Source organism: Asterias amurensis, chromosome 4, assembly GCF_032118995.1.
Source record: "Asterias amurensis chromosome 4, ASM3211899v1".
NCBI classification, from domain to species: Eukaryota; Metazoa; Echinodermata; class Asteroidea; order Forcipulatida; family Asteriidae; genus Asterias; species Asterias amurensis.
In genome coordinates, this window is record NC_092651.1 from 20510835 (window position 1) to 20529001 (window position 18167).

Genomic DNA, 18167 nt, shown 5'->3' on the forward strand with positions numbered 1-18167 from the left:
GGTAGCGCGAACCAGTGATTTATTTTGATGACTGGATTATGTGCAGTAAAGTGGAGGAAGGGGAACTGCACAAAACACATTGACGAAAATCGTCGTGTGTGGATAAATTTGTGGCGAAACAAAACAAATCATGTAAATTTCTCAAATAGTTTTTCGCCATTCAAAATAATTAGTCTTCAATCCTAGAAGTTCTGATCGTCTTTCAGATTCACACATGCCATTTCTGTGTTGATTTCAAACTCTGCCGAAATGGATAAACCACCTACGTATGCAGATGTAAGTTTTTATTAATCAACATATTATTGACTTTTGTTGTTCTGTGTTTTATTCGAACGAAGCAGGAACTTCACTTTTAGTTTCAGAGAAGTAATGTCATTGATATTGTCAGAACGCATAACTAGAAGAAATCAGGAAATGAGCACAGAAACCAGACAAATAACTTCCTGAGTAAACAAAGGAAATTAGTAAATACATTATTGTTTTAAAAAACATCGGAGCTCTCCTATGGAATGCTCCTATGCTATGTCTATGTCACATGTGATGATCGGATGTAATTTCAGAAAAAATTCACCTCAAAATTATATAGGAACTCTCCATTGTTGTTTTTTTGTGACCAGTGACGTCAGTGTGACACAGACAGAGTTTAGAGTGAGAGGAAATTAGCCCACGTAATTAATTAGTGGGTTTAAAATACTTGGAAAAATTACTGTCAACAGACTCCCTCTGATTTTGGGCCATTGATTGGTTTTCAACTGAAAACGGGCTTTGTCATGTTTGTTAATGCTTTAATTTAAAATTAAATATCACCAACAATGTTCACCAAAAATATCATCATTGTGTTGGGGAAAATGCTATCACCCCACGAACGGAGATGATAGCGGAACGAACCTCACTTCTAGGTAGGAGTAGCTTCGTTGACTCGTTTTCATGTAAATTTATGGGGAATCTGCAGCTGTGCCCTGTAGAAGTTGGGAGACCATCAGATGTCATAGCGTAGTCATTGTTGTCATCAAAGTAGGGGTGGGGTACTTCATTTCATAACTGGTTTGAAATTTATTGGGTAGGAAAAATGACTGGAGTCCAATTTGTTGGATACGAAATTTGCGAAATGACCTGCCTCGACCAGGTTTTGTGAACAGTTTCTAGGATGTTTTGCATCACTATTTTTCTAACATTATAAATTATTGACTGAGTACATGCTGATAATACTTTTTTTGTTTACGTATTTGTATTCATTAATTTTGTTTTGTGTCGGTCATGCTTCGCCTTCACCCCCCCCCCCAAAAAAAATGTTTTGAAAATCTTTTGTCTTTAGTTGTTAACTAATGTGGATTTCTTGCTTTTGTTTGAAATTAATAAACCTGTCGCTCTTTTCCACACCAGGCCTGTAAGGATGAAGAGAATCCAATCACGCGTGTGACCTTAGCGTTGGTCATTCCTCCGTCATCTCCAGCCGACACTCAGCCAGGTGCACCCATCCATAAAGGTAATTAACCTTGCAGCAAAGGACCTGGGGACCAATATCATGGCTCTGCTTACTTCAGACTTCTGCGCTTACGATGACCATTCTGTGCTTACTGTGCAAGCCCTGAATGTTTGCACTATACCTGTGTAAGCGAAGAATGCCTAGTATCGTAGAGTACACACGTGCACAAGTAAAAATTCCTATGAAATACGTGTGACTTAAATGAGGACCCAGTGATAGGCAAACTATATTTGGGCCTACAGCCCTTGGTCCTTCGGAATCCTTCACTTTGACAAAAGAGGATATAGAATTATTTCCGAGGGTAGGGGTTTTAATAAACATCTCAAGAAAACCTGGCATATTTTTATAGGATTATTTTGTTAATTTGAACTCCAGATGATGAAGAGCAAAGTATTCCAGATGAACCTCCTCCAGCATACGATGATCAACACGAAGACGATGATGGTGATAAGAAACCTCTGCTACCTTCTGAGCAGGGATGGACTCAACCTACACTGGAAGAGAAACTTGTCCAAGCTGGGCTGCTGAGCGTAAGATAACTTCCTAGAACCCAGTTTGTTATATAGTTTGTTGACACTGCAATTTATTGGTCATAAGCGTACGTCAAGTTGCAGAGCTGTGGACTGTGTCCATTCTCAACCTTCAAAATCCAATTGCATGTTTTGTTTGATTCTGAGTGGAATGAGAATTTCACTGGGCCGACCAGTTTCATGCTGACTCTTAAGCAGAAAATACTGCTTAGATAATTTATATGCTAAGCCATAAAGTGGGGCAACGGTCGCACAATGTAAATGTATGGAATGGTGGATGGTAACAAGTTTTTTCTGTGCTTAGCTAGCTTTTGCGATTATAAATATGAACATCATGAGATCAGGCACACCACCATATCACTGTTATCAGAGACCAACAGTTTGGGTTATGAGTTTCCACCAAAGGTTATAGAGTGCAAGAAGGCGCAAATTGGGAAACTTGAGCTCTATCTATTGATGAAGAAGACAATTGTCAGTGTGATGAGTGTCTGCTAAACATCACTTTAAAAACATTGATCGTCTAAATGGATGTATTAATGTGCATTCGGGATAAAGAATACTTCTTGGGTTTTATCAACATGACTTCAATATCACAACATCTTATTTATTCCAAGACTTTCATCTTTGAGAGGGAAAGGCCATTTTACAAAGGGCACTTCCATTGGAAAATCCCAATGTCTACAGAAATCGTTTGAAGGCCAAGACCAGGGCAACGAAGGACATGGCCTCCCAGGCCTGCTATTCTTTTTTCTTCAAGTCATTTTTTGTTTCTTCTTTATTTTTACAGAGAGATGACCTGAAAGAAGATTCTGGTTCAATGCTCGGAGGGGACTTGATGTTTACTGTAGCATTTTTCAGTAAGTTTTTTATCTTTTTTTCCATTATGCAAAAGAAAACCGTACAAAAACAAAAAATCACAGAAAAAGCAACCAACACAATTAAACAAAAATGCCTAAAGGGCAGTAAACAAGAACACCACGGACAGAAGACAGACGAGAATGGACAACAAAAAGACCAAGGACTAGACAGTACCAACTAGACATCTCATAAAGAGACATAAACCGGGCAGAAAATTCGAATTAAAAGATATTAACCCATTTTTTGTTAAGGTCATCGAGTGATCCATTTCTCATTGCTATGGCTTTATCTGTTTTAAAATAACAATAAACAAACTCTTTAAACGCAGTAATTGATTTTTCAGTAAGTTGGCGATAATGTAAAGATTTCCAAAATCCAAGGTAGTGTTGTTCCCTCTTACCTTGTTTTCATGAACAAGTTTACTATTGTCTTGGATTTTCTTAATTCAAGTATTTAATAATTAAACTTGACAAAGATTGTGTTAGCATGATGGAGTCAACACTAAAACGAATTTTATGTATCTTTCCATGTGGAGAGTTATTACAGCATAGCAACCCTTGTTATTACAGCATGTGGAAGTGTTGTGGCCAAACTTTTAAGAGCACCGAATTCAAACTCTGGTGGTTCCTTCGGATGGGGTGTAAAGCCGTTGGTCCCATGTGTTGTGTTACGCATGTAAAAGAACCCAGTGGACTTTTCAAAAAGAGAAGGGGTTTGCCCCGGTGTTCCTGGCTGTGGCTGCTTTATGCACCGTAGCACCTTGTAAACCCTTAAAAGGTGCTGAATAATTGGGTCTCAAAATTCATCACTGCAATTACCTATCTTTCTGAAAGTTTGTATATACTCAGCGCCTTGAGTACCTTGAGTACCTTGTTTGGTAGATACATTCGCTATGTAAGACTGGAAAGAAAAGGGAAAAAAAAGAAGAGAAAAACTAAGCAAATCAGCCAACTCCTGTTCGCATTTTTTTCATGAGAGATCACTTTACATCAATCAAAAGGCTTGACGGCCACTTCAAGGTGAGGGCTACACTTAACAGATTTGGGCAATCTACCCAAATCAACTGCCACCAGGGGTACATTGCTACTACTCATTGGGTTAATACACGGTTATCCCCTTCTCAGTCCAAAAGGATGTAGGCATGGGTATCATCCAATAGGAGCCTGACTGGTAGAACAAAATTCACTACCTTCTCGACTTTTCACAAAGCAATGATGGTTAAGTGCCTTGCCCAAGTGTCATGACCTGGTATCGAACCCACACTCTGTTGCTGACAATACCAGAGCTTGGGTCCAGTGAACTAGACCACGACAAGACATGGCTCGGCCATGACAAGACATGAATACTTGTATGCATCGGTGGAAGTTGACACCCTCCCCCCTGCGATTCGGAGAGACACAGACAGTTGACCTTATAACTTACAACTGCCCCCTGTACTCGCCTCAAGGGGCTGAACTAAACTGGAGTCCCTGAATCCACCATCATTAAGATGGTTGTCAAATGGTTGCCTGGATATATGATTAGGAGCAACAACTGGAGAGAGAAAAACCCCTAACCATATTTTTTAATCTCTCTCTTTTTGTTTGTGCAGTCGCATTCCTGTTCAACTGGATAGGATTCTTGTTTGCATACTGTCTCAGTGTCAGTGTGGCTGGACGATACGGTGCTCTGTCAGGATTTGGGGCATCCATGGTCAAATGGACGCTCATTGCTGTGGTAAGATTGCTCTAAAAGTTCTGGTCTTTTTTTAGAAATAAATACAAATTTTGTTTAGACGTCTTGAATGTATTGGACAGACATTTTCTCAAGAGAAAGAAGTGAAAGGGCTCCTCAGAACATTAAAGCTAGCGTGTCTGGAACACATGTCCAAGTTTTCACCCTCCCCTCCCCCCCCCCCAAAAAACACACCAAAAAACACAACCGATACAAATGAATTGGGTTGCTTCAGATTGATCAAAAAGGTGTCTTAACTAGGCCTGGGCGAATTATTCGAATATCCGGTTAATGGCGAATAGGTTTTCCTATCCGTAACCGCGAATGCCTTTTTTTTCTTAACCGGATATCCGCATAGGGCGCGAATAGCTATTTATAAACCGGATAGTTCTGTAAATACAACCAAGTAACCGGATATTCTTTAATATCCGAATATCCGCGGACGTCGGGCGACAACTGACATGAATGTTTTGTCTGAATCCTAATGAAACTTCTATTAAGACAGCATAAAACAGCATAAATTAAGTATTTAACTATGCTCACTTCCGTGAAGAGTTAAGACAATGACATTTCTGACGTAATTTGTTCAAAGATTACAACAGTTTTCCTTCACGTAGAGTCATCCACGATCAAAAGAAAAAGCAAATCGCCATCTTTAAATGAGATCCGGTCATTTTTATGAATGAACCGAGTGACACTGTCTTAAACTAATATCAATCCGCCCAGAAGATCTCATTCACAAACGAACAGCGCCCTCTAGCGGCGAAAAAAAACTATTCGAATATCCGGTTAATTTCGGATAGTTGGCCAGCGGTATCCGAATAACAAAATTTCACTATTCGCCCAGCACTAGTCTTAACTCTGGTCCACTTGTACAATTTTCCAGGGTGTTGACCATTATTTGAAGCCACTCATATGCTCGGGTTATGTATGATGGCTCTGTGCACAGAATACACCTTTGTGATCAAAATTACAATTATACTTCTATAAAGGCAAAACACTTTAGAATACCCCCAGATTGCACAGCGGGGCTTATATAACCAATAAACACCAAGTAGAAAACTTACTGAAGACCTCGTTTCAATTCAGTGTGCTCGGGCCAAACTTCCAAAATTTAGGGCCAGAATGCCCCAGAGTTTTGAAAAATCCTGGAAAGAACCGTCACTATTCATAGTATGAGTATTAGGATTATGGTAACATGGCTTTTAATTGTATGTTTTGTTGACAGTACTCTGATTGTTGCAGCTTATATTTAAGGGGCGCTACATGCCTGCTCATTGCTCTAACACTCAGTGGTAAGTACATTTGTCTGCAACAACCTTCAGGGCCCAATTTCATAAAGCTGTTTTAAGCAGAAAATATTGCTAAGCAAATTCCTTTGCTAAGCAAAAATGAGTGGGCACCATTTGCAATTATGTCAACTTTATGGAACTTCGACTGGTAACCAGTTTCTGTTAAGCAAGATTTTTCTGTGCTTACAAGCTTTATAAAATTGGGCCCCTATGAAGACGTCGCGCCAGTCAAAATATAAACACCTTATACAATGGCTTTTGTAAGAACTACACCAGACAAAAGCACACTTAGCAATTAAACATATGATTTATTCTTAACATAAACCAAAACTCTTTCAATTGAATTCTTGCATACATGCGTAATTCTACCATGGCCGTCTGCATTATAACAGGTCTTGATCTTCGCTCTCGAAGGGGTATGGAAAATTTCAATTGAATTCTTGCAAACATGCGGAATTCTACCATGGCCATCTACATTATAACAGGTCTTGATCTTTGCTCTCGAAGGGGCATGGAAAATTTCCTCTGGTGAGGGGCCCTCTATGAGGAAAGTGTACATTTGTATTAGAACTTTTCAAAGGGCACCACATCAAAAATAAAGGGCACCACGGTAATTGCTGTGAGTGTCATGGGTTAATTTGAGGCCTCCTGTAATAATGCCCATCCTGGCAGCCCCCACAAAAACTGGCGCCTACTGTTCAGAGTAAATACTGCCCTCTGTTGTTCAATATTGGTACACTTTTTGTTTAAGAGTAGCAGACACTGTGTAATGTGAATACTGCCCTCTCCTGTCAGGTACAGCTTGATCAACATTAAAAAGGGAACGTACAGCAATGTTTTTTGATAGAGTAAACCAAACCAACCTCTAGTTTCTAATAAACACATCATCATCATCAGTTGACACATGTTTGCCTCATTCTATCCTGTCTTGTGCTAGTCTCAGGATCTCCTTCTAATAATAATAATAATAATAATAATAACCTTACTTATATAGCGCTGTTTAAAAAAGCGTTACAAAGCGCTTACGAAAAACAAAAGCAACCAAACAAAAAGAGTACAAAATACATGTTTTACGGACAAAACAATGCAATTAACAATGAAACAAAGTAGAATAACTTTGGATAGAGGTGGGTTTTTAATTGTGATTTGAAGGAACTCGGGGGAATTGGTTAAACAAACAAATTGAGGAAGACGGTTCCAGTTGCAGCAAAAGCTTTAGATCCTACATTGGTACGTGATCAGGGGGCAAAAGTACTTCTATAATAAGTACACCATACAAAAAAACATGTGAAAACTTCATCAAAGCCTGTAGTCGTACTTTGACGACAAACAACATATAGACCAAATAGAGAGACTTCCAGCATAGGGCTAGATTAGATAGTTAAGCTCAGTCAATAGAGCACCGACTGGTACTATGTAAGCAGAAAGGTGGCAGGTTCTTGGTAATTTTTCAATGTTCGCCATAAAATCAATTTTAAACAAAAGTTAACGTATTTTTTCTGGGGTTTTTGTGCGCGTTGATATCATGCTTATTTCAATGTGGAAATTGAAACAGGCAACAACGACACTGATTTGCTGGGTCTTAAAAGACTATGCGTAACTTTGACAGTATATAAGATAGAAATATTTTAAAACGTATGAGTACACATTTAGTTTTTGTGACACAACACAAAAAAAAGGTGTTCAGTGCAGACATGTCCAAATTAGTAGAGCCTGGTGGAAAGTAAAGAGAAAATTTTGTAAACATGTCTTTGTAGGAAATATTGATATTGTGAAGTCAATCACAGTTCTAAAAGATTTGTATTTTTGTATCTTTGCGATGGGTCTTTGACCATCAAATTGTTAAAAATAAAGTTAACCAAATTATTAGACATTCATTTTTTGTGACATCCCAAACACAATGTGCAGAGCTGGTGAAAAGTAAAGCGAAAATTTGGGAAAACACGTCTTTGTAGGAAAAATTGATATAAAACTGGCTGAACAATTGTTGTGGTTCTAAAGATGCATTTGTTAATCTTTGCAATGGGTTTTTGATCATAGAATTGTTTCAAACAATGTTTGTGCATCAATAGGTATAAAGAAATGAAAAATAAGTAGTAATATTCGGAGTGAAACACACCTCGGAGCATCGCTGTTATACACCAATGTATAATAAATTAATAATCCTCAAGCTTCATGGTCTAATTGAGTGTAGAGCGAGACTGTTAGACCATGGTTAGACCATATCTTCATAGTTACAGACTGCCTCTTATCTCTTGTCATAACATCATGGGACTCACAACCACCCCCCCCCCCCCCCTTCTCAGTATTAATCATTTCTCATGATGCGCTGCCTATGATCCTAATCCATCGCTGGATGTTTACTCTAGCCTGCAAAGATGGCCGGATACTCTCCAGATATCCAGGCTAATGTATCTCTAGCCAGAGTTTTTTATTATTTATTTCTTGAACGTCTATTTCCCCCTGAGAATTGCTCTTAATTATTGGATGCATTCTTGTTGAGTTGGTTCATGGTCTTCCTGAAGCGGCTTTGTAAATGATGGGCTATCCATGGCTGCAGAGCTAGGCGAGGTATGGCACTTCATGAGAGAGAAGTGATCATTATTTATTTTATTTTATTTTATTACATTCATTGCACAAATACATAAAAAATTACATTGGTGCAAAAGGGAAGACCCTAACAGGCACACAGGCCCACTAAATGGGGACCCTTGTTTACACAAACAAAAAAACAAAAAAAAAAAAAAGGGAAAAGGGACAAGCACAACTACAGGCAAACAACAGAAGAAAACAACAGGCAAACAACAGAAGAAAACAACGAAATACTATAACAAGTTACCAAATCACAAAGAAGATGGAAAAACATATTTTCACATTAGGGTATATAATAACTTCCAGTTTAAAGGCAGTGGACACTATTGGTAATTGTCAAAGACTAGCCTTCACAGTTGGTGTATCTCAACATATGCATAAAATAACAAACCTGTGAAAATTTGAGCTCAATTGGTCGTCGAAGTTGCGAGATAATAATGAAATAAAAAACCACCCTTGTCACACGAAGTTGTGTGCGTTCAGATGCTTGATATCGAGACCTCAAGTTCTAAACTTGAGGTCTCAAAATCAAATTCGTGGAAAGTTACTTCTTTCTCGAAAACTATGGCACTTCAGAGGGAGCCGTTTCTCACAATGTTTTATACTATCAACCTCTCCCCATTACTTGTAATCAAGAAAGATTTTATGATATAAATATTACAAATATTTTCAGAAATTATCAATAGTGTCCACTTCCTTTTAAAATATAGGCCTGTATCAAAATAAACGTTAGAAGAACTATCCAGACAACCCTCCATTTCTTAGAGCCAGGGTGAGGTGGTACTTCCCATAAGATATATGGGAATACAAAATAATACAAAATATTATGATTGAAAAAAACTACAAGATCCTCAATGTTTGTATACTATTTATTCATTTAATTTCTTTAACCCCCCCCCCAATACAATTTGGAAAAAGGGATGACTAACACTTTATGAATCTCGGTCATTCCTTATTTGTACAATTAAATCAAATTGATTTGAAATAAATTTGTTTTCAAGTGACAGCAAATCAAACACAATAACATGATTTGTTAATAAAAGAGAACTCAACTGTAGAGCCAGCCCATGCAAAGCTGCGCCACATTTTCAATACAATTAGTAGTAAAGGAATGACTAATACTTCATGAATCTCGGTCATTACTTATTTGTACAATTAAATCAAATTAATTTGAAATAAATTTTTTTTCAAGTGACGGCGCATCAAACACAATGTCATGATTTGTTGATTAAAAAGAGAACTCAACTGAAGAGCCAGCCCATGCAAAGCTGCGCCACATTTTTCAACTTCTGAGTGATATGCGTGTCGCCATCGCTCCATTAACTACAACTAGATATGAGTACATAATTACTTGATTAACTGACTCTGCAGCGCTTTATTAATTACCTTATCAATAAATGCCGACCGGTCATATCCGCTGTAGCATCCATTAACAAAAAACCTCTTTAAAAGAAATCAGTGCGTAAACATCATCTTAAGGGGGTTGTTGAGAGAGCTTGAGAAAGCCTTACCGGAAGGAAGCCTCGTTGGAATTGCACCTGTTTATGTTCCAAGCCATATCCCCCTATGAGGCAGGTGCTTCTTAGCTTCACAGTTGATGAAGACAGGTGTGGAATGATAATTACTAAATCAAAAGGGGCCTACCTCTAGATGGGGGATGGACTGAGGTTGGGGAGCTGTTCTTCAAGCAGCAATAAAGTGTGGATTTTAATGCTCCATAAATATCGGAGATGATCAAAACATTGTCATTTTATAGAGATGAGGACCAGATGGAATTTGGGTTTTGGTGCTTTTATTTTTATTATTTTCAGGGGAAAGGGGGATCTTTGTTGTAGGAAACTTAAAGCCCTTTCACACAATCTTTATCAAGGAACCTTGACTAAAATCACATTGATGTTAAAGCCACTGGACACTATCGGTAATTACTCAAAATAATTGTTAGCATAAAAACTTACTTGTTAACAATCAATGGAGAGCTGTTGATAATATAAAACATTGTGAGAAACGGCTCCTTCTGAAGTAACGTAGTTTTCGAGAAAGAAGTTATTTTCCACTAAAATTTATTATTATCTCGCAACTTCGACGACCAATTGAGTTCTAATTTTCACTGGTTTGTTATTTTGTGCATATGTTGAGATACACCAAGTGAGTTGTATGAGTGTTGTGAATTGAATATGGAAAAACATAATTTCCTCTGAAATTTGCAGGTGTGCTGGTTTGTGGACGTGGGATCTACATGTACCTAAAAATCAAACGCCAACTACAGGGTGGAAAAAACATACAGTATGTCTACTGGCAGAACATGTAGATGAGGTGAGGATTCCTTTATGAAAGTCTCTCAACAGAAAACAACTCTTGACAATTAACTAAAGGAAACATCTCTACTCTTCTGAAATCTCACATCATTTAATAATAATTTATGAGGAATTTAAACTTATAAAACGTTAATACTTTTTCAGAAAGCATTTTTGTAACAATTTGATTCTAGATTTATCTAGTTTTTCCCCAAGGAATTAGAAAAGCTTGAGTATCACTGATGAAGTTAATAGTGGTAACATAACCTTCATAGTATAAATAGACAAGTGGATTATAAAAAAAAATTCCTTAGTTTCTTCAAAAAGCTGTAAGATTTTATACTTTTTCAATAAGCCATTTGTGAGTTAGATTTGAATAATGTCCGTTACAATGACTTGCTTGGTCACAAGTTACCACTTACATTTGAATTCCTCAGACTATAGAGACAGTTGCTATGTAAAATGGTTCGGGCAAGCTTTTGTATGACAACCTCCAGATGAGCAGACCCAGGTACCATTGTGCCATACACATCCATTCAGAATCATGTATGGTTGTTCACCGTCTCTAATTACGTAACCAAGCAAAAGCTTGCCCCTAATCATGTGACATAGCAACTGTCACGATAGGCTGAGGAATTCAACCTTAAGTGATAACTTGTGATTAAGCACGTCATTGTACCAGACAATATTCAAATCTAACACACAAATGGCTTATTGAGTATTAGGTTCTGTCGAGTACAGAGTTTCTAGTTGGAGTCTGCAAGTTTCGGGTTGACTTTTTTGTCAACTTGAAAATTCAAGTCAACTTGAATTTTTAAAACTGTAATTCGAAACCTGAAAAAGGCAACTCAAGACAAACAACTCAAAATGCGGAAACTTGAACTCAAAACTGAAAGTAAAGAAACCCTTGTTTCATTTCAACTAATTAAGATCACAGGAAAGATCATGTACTGAACTGACAGTTTCTTGTTAACAATCATACTTTTTATCTCCAAAACAACACACAATTGTGTTTTGTTCCCCCCCCCCTTTATTGGAAAAGGGTATTTATTATTGTTAACATGTTGGCAAAATCATGACAAGACTGAGGGGTAGATAATACCAAAAAGCTTGGTGGTTTGGTGAAGAATCTCAAGAGCCTCAACTGCCTTAACTTCAGATTCTGCAAATGTTACTTGAGAAAATGTTAAATCTATCACCTACTATAAAGAGGCACCCAAGCAAAAACTGGGGCCCCAAGTACATGTACATAAAGCTAATACATAAAGATATTGGTGCTTAGAAAATTACTGTGCAAAACAAAATTAGCAGGAAACCAAGTAAAACAAAATACATTACATGGTACTTTGGCCTGTATACTTTTTCTTAGCAAAGGAATAATTTGTTCGCAAATGATGGCTTTGGCTTAGATCTATGGCATAGGCTAAATAAGTTATTTTGAAAATGCGCGCTTTTGGTACGCAGCTTCAAATTAAAAATACTTGCACAGCAAACAAATGTGTTAAGCACAGAAAGACTTTGCTTACCAACAACTGGTCACCATAAACAAATTACATGCCATTTTACATAACTTGTGACTGGTTACCTTCTAAAGCAGCTAGATAGAGTTGCTAAATGGTCTTAAAACAACAATTCTTAACTACACCTCATTCACAGAGAATGTTATGCTTGTCCTGTTATACTGCTCAATTCACACAAGAGCAGGGTCAAACTTTACAAAATTTACCTCATGTGAAAGGACAACAATTTTTGTACTGTCCAAAATCCCTGGTAAAATCTTGTCAATAGTTATGGTAATGGTAATTTGCTTAAAGGGAAGGTACATGTTTGGTAATTTCTCAAAACAAATAGTAACTTCAAAATTGACTTGGTAACAAGCATTGGAGAGCTGTTGATGGTATAAAACATTGTGAGAAACGGCTCCCTCTGAAGTAGCATAGATTTTGAGAATGAGGTAATTTCTCACTAAAATAATAAAAGACTTCTAGCTAGAAGTCTTGTATTCCTATCTGAAAGCATCGTCCAACAAGGGTGTTTTTTTTTCTGTCATCATTTTCTCCCAACTCCGATGACCAATTGAGCTCAAATTTTTACAGGCTTGTTATTTTATGCTTACTGTTGGGATACACCAAGTGAGAAGACTGGTCTTTGACAATTACCAAAGGTGTACCTTCCCTTTTAATCAATGTGTGTATGCAAACTTTTTAAAGCACCTTGAAACTTATCTGTCAAGTAATAATATTATCAAAGTTAATCAAGTTTGGATTGATGTAATGGAATAAAAGACGCGCATTTTGCGTCTTTTTGTTGTTGTAATGTTCAGGCGACTTTTTTGTAGCCATTTTTAGTTTGGATGTAATTATAAAAGTCCTGTGGTATTAAGTTGTCAGAATTGGTTTACTTTAAAAATAAATAAAAAATATGTGTGTTGGGAGGAATGGAAGGGGAAGTCAGTAGGACCTTGATAACTGAATCTTAAGTATTCAAGATTTTAAAGATCTTAAAGGGACACGTTGCCTTGGATCGGAAAGTTGTTCTATGAAAAATGTTATTAAAACTGTTTGTTATAAAATGCATATGGTTGGAAAGGTGTTTTAAAAGTAGAATAAAATGATCCCCACAATAATGCCTCGAAATTGCATGGTTTTCCTTAGACGCCATTTTGTGGAGTCAAATTTTTTACTCCACAAAGTGGCTGATCGTGTTAGTTTGCAAAATAAAAGGAAAACCACACAATTTTGAGGCACAACTGTGTGGATTATTATTCTACTTATAAAACAACTTTCTAACCATATGCATTTCATAACAAACGGTTTCAAACGATTTTCATACAACAATTTGCACGATTCAAGGCAACATGTCCCTTTTGACATTTCAGTTGTAAAGGGGTTTATTGTGGATATAAGAGAAGTTTTGGCAAGTAGAAGACAGAATAGGCAAAGAAAAAGAAGAACAAAAAGAAACCCTGAATTTTTGTTACACTTTGTTTCTTCAGATTTAGAGCCCTTTTTTAGTAGCAGATTGCATGCTTAGTGCTTACACCATAGAGCTACACAGAGCCAAATGACATTTGATATAGTGTCCCTGGTGTTTCCTTTGCCACCAGGGACCAATGTATTTTACAAAGTAAGACAAATGTCTGCATGTCCTGCATGAAATATTTATTGCTTGTGACTGGTCTTTTATTTTGGTCTATCTAAAACTTTCTTGGAAGACTGTATTTTCGTATTAAAGCATAGATTTATAATCCGAGGTGGTGGATTGCAAGATTGCGTGTTGTTGTTGAAAGTCGTCTGCATGTGCTTAGTAAATAATTTGGTGTCATTAAATTAAACCCAGTACAAAATATAGGCCTACATCACCAGTGTCAGAAGAAAATAGTGTACAAATCCCATCACTGTTCTCAATGTTTTACGGATGATGCGAGATCAAAATTAATTGTTTTCGTAGCATTTCAGGCACAAATGTTTCAAGGGAAGTTGTCCAGCTTGGCAATCTTTGTACCATGTATTAGTTATGTGCAACATCTGTGAAAAATTTATATTTTGTATCTTACCATTGTTATGCACATTAAAATAGTACACAGTCATCAAGCAAAATTTATAAGAAGAGGCCCTTAAAGTATTTTTCCAAGGGCTACATTTTTTTTACAATTTACATAATTTTTCCTGCAATTGAATGACCAAAAAAAACCAGTTGGTCAATCCATTATCTACGGGCCTTCATTTATGGTTAATTAAAGGCAGTGGACACTATTGGTAATTATTCAAAATAATTATTAGCATAAAACCTTACTTGGTAACGAGTAATGGGGAGCTGTTGATAGGATAATACACTGTGGGAAATGGCTCCCTCTGAAGTAACGTTGTTTTCGAGAAAGAAGTAATTTTCCACGAATTTGATTTCGAGACCTCAGATTTAGAATTTGAGGTCTCGAAATCAAGCATCTGAACGCACACAACTTCATGTGACAAGGGTGTTTTTCATTTTATTATTATCTTGCAACGTCAACGACCGATTGAGCTCAAATTTCCACAGGTTTGTTATTTTATGCATATGTTGAGATACACCAACTGAGAATACTAGTCTTTGACAATTACCAATAGTGTCCAGTGTCTTTAAAAGTGAGGGCAGTCATATTAAAATTTAGGAAATTGTGACTGACTTTGTCTTTAAAACAACATTCCTTTGAAGGGAATCATTTCTCAAAATGTAATTATTAAAGGTATAACCTCCCTTTAATGTAGACATGTCTGTAGCCTTCACCAGTACAAGTAATTATAAACCATTTGATACAATTTCTCTTTCTATTTAGTACAATACTCGTCCGTCCGATGACTATTATTTTATTTCAAAACATACTGCACACAGATCTGTCTACAGGATATATTTACTTGTCTGCGACATTTTCTGAGTAGAGTCTGGGTCTCAACTTGACCCCGAACTGCCCGTCAAAAAAAAGAAAAAGAAAAGGGCGCTCTTGTTTTGACTGCTTGCATTTTTACAAACTCCGATGGGCCACCTGACAGTGGGAATAATTATTCTGCTGGGAGCTGTAAACAATAGTTTTGCAGTGATTAAATTGGGGCTGGTTTGGGGGTAAAAGCGAAGGTGTGTCACTGCTGGATAAGATAAATATTTGAGGGTCCTTTTTTTGTGGCAAACTAGACTCAACAATGTCACTCCCATAACTGCGGCGCTGGCTCGCTTGGCTGTAAAGGAAACAAGTCACAATTGATGGTCTGTTTGATTTTCGCACAATGATTCGTTTGTTGAGGGGCTGGGGAGAAATGTGTTTAAATGCACGGGAACCGAATTATGTGTAAAAGTATATTTACGTAGATGTTCCGGGGCTGCTATTTGTAGAATGTAAACGGGGATGAATGAAGTTATATATTTTTTTTTGCTGTAGTACACCAGTCTGTTAATTATGTATTGTTACTGAACATAACTGTACAGTGTTTTACAACTGATTGGTAACTTTTAAAAGGTATTTGGGGAAGATTTTAATATTATCGGTCAACCATGTATGAATCTCATAATATAGGTTTTTGTTATAAAAATCCGGTGGATTTGGTCTAATTGGTCTGGCAAGTAAGGCAAACCTCTTTCATTATGTGCTGACAAAATATCCAGAACCAGTTTGGAAATAAAGGGATATCAATGCTCCATCATCAATCTGGCTCTTGGTTTTTGTCTTCATACTTTGGGACATAAACTTGAGCCATACACATTTTATATCAATGTTGTTTCTGGAATTGTGAAACTACACAGATGTGTTGTAAAAAGCTTGCTAATAATGGGGTGTAGGTTAGTGGGTTGTTTTTCAGTTCACAGCAGATTTTTGAGCAGTCGTCTAAATGTTGGCTACAATTTTTATAGCATGCAATTTATTCAAATTGCTGTTGTGGCTGAGTGGTCTAGTGCACTGGGCCTAATTTCATAGAGTTGTTAAACAGAAAATACTGCTTGACAAATTTCTTTGCTAAACCAAAATTGAATGGGCCACCAACCACAAGAATGCAAACTGAATGTAATGGTGGCTGGTAACCTGTTTCTGCTAAGCAATACTATTCCGTGCTTTGCAAGTTTTGGTGAATATTAATTTGCTTGGACCCTGGGGTCGATTTCAAAAGAGTTGAGACTTAGGACTAGTCCTAGGAGATATTAAAAACGTATGGGTAGTCCAAAGTTGGGACAAGTTAGGACGAGTTACTCGTCTTAAGTGGAGATAAGACTAGTCTTAACTCTGTGAAATCCACCCCTCGACTCCAGCTCTGTTTTTATCTGACCAGCAGAGTGTGGGTTCAAGTGCCGGTCTTGACACATGTGGCAAGCAACTTTAAGATGGGTTGGTTTTCTTATTAACCATCTTAGCATATTATGAGTTTGTGCCAATATGTACAAACAAGAAGGTCCAATTTCATGGCACTGCTTACCATGGAATTCTGCGCTTACGCCCCGCTATGGCACATAACAGAATGTGACTTACAGGGCGCCAGGAAGTGCCAAATTCTTGGATATGCAGTGCCATGAAATTTTGCCTTCTTTATAATTTTACGACACTAAATATTCAAAAATATTTTTATTTATATATATTTTTTCTTGGAATACATCAATTTAACGTCAAAGGTTTGAGGAAAGAGAAAGGAAAAGGGAGCTTATGAAAGGATTACTTCTTCTTGTTTGTAATTAGTCAATTTTGCTAGCTCAGAATTGAAACAAAGGAATAAAATTAATAAAGCATCTCTACTGAAACTTGCAAATTAATTGTGGCTTCTTTGTGCCTATCTGTTTTTGTACTTTTTACCTAATGTATGTTGTGAAAATAAAAATGTAAGGAGCATCAGGCTTGTATGATAACGTGGGGAGGGGTTTGCTGCTGTGACGTGGGGAGGGGTTTGCTGCTGTGACGTGGGAAGGGTTTGCTGCTGTGACGTGGGGAGGGGTTTGCTGCTGTGACGTGGGGAGGGGTTTGCTGCTGTGACATGGGGAGGGGTTTGCTGCTGTGACGTGGGGAGGGGTTTGCTGCTGTGACGTGGGGAGGGGTTTGCTGCTGTGACGTGGGGAGGGGTTTGCTGCTGTGACGTGGGGAGGGGTTTGCTGCTGTGACGTGGGGAGGGGTTTGCTGCTGTGACGTGGGGAGGGGTTTGCTGCTGTGACGTGGGGAGGGGTTTGCTGCTGTGACGTGGGGAGGGGTTTGCTGCTGTGACATGGGGAGGGGTTTGCTGCTGTGACATGGGGAGGGGTTTGCTGCTGTGACATGGGGAGGGGTTTGCTGCTGTGACATGGGGAGGGGTTTGCTGCTGTGACGTGGGGAGGGGTTTGCTGCTGTGACGTGGGGAGGGGTTTGCTGCTGTGACGTGGGGAGGGGTTTGCTGCTGTGACGTGGGGAGGGGTTTGCTGCTGTGACATGGGGAGGGGTTTGCTGCTGTGACATGGGGAGGGGTTTGCTGCTGTGACGTGGGGAGGGGTTTGCTGCTGTGACATGGGGAGGGGTTTGCTGCTGTGACGTGGGGAGGGGTTTGCTGCTGTGACGCGGGGAGGGGTTTGCTGCTGTGACGTGGGGAGGGGTTTGCTGCTGTGGGTGCTGCAGCAACCCCTACTTTTTGGATGGGGTACGGGAATGTACTACTGCACCCCCTACTTTTTGAGAATATAAACACACATTCTACGTTAAGAATATTTCTTAAATCTAATTAAAAAGAAATTCCTGAAAAAATATTGAAAACATTTAAATTCTCAGTTTGTTGATATTCTGTCATAATTCAAAGGATAAAGCCCGGTTCATACTTCCTGCGAATGCGAAGCGAATTTGACGTAAATTTGACGTCACAACCCTCCTTTCGCAGCGTAATTCGCAAGTGAGTTGAACAGAGTCGAACTGCTGAGTCGAATTATT

General features: G+C 38.1%; 2 protein-coding genes across 3 annotated transcripts in view; one reads left to right on the plus strand and one right to left on the minus strand.

Moving 5' to 3' along the window:
* LOC139936729 (nucleoside diphosphate-linked moiety X motif 6-like) overlaps positions 1-18167 on the minus strand; it is a 106002-nt gene that overhangs the window by 17090 nt on the left and 70745 nt on the right. The gene's annotated exons all lie outside the window — the stretch shown is intronic.
* On the plus strand, positions 28-17035 carry LOC139936730 (NEDD4 family-interacting protein 1-like). The gene is made up of 7 exons (XM_071931628.1): positions 28-276; positions 1384-1486; positions 1862-2016; positions 2804-2873; positions 4466-4590; positions 5816-5882; positions 10679-17035. The coding sequence occupies exons 1-7, from the start codon at positions 250-252 to the stop codon at positions 10777-10779; spliced, it is 648 nt and encodes a 215-aa protein (XP_071787729.1). The 5' UTR covers positions 28-249; the 3' UTR covers positions 10780-17035.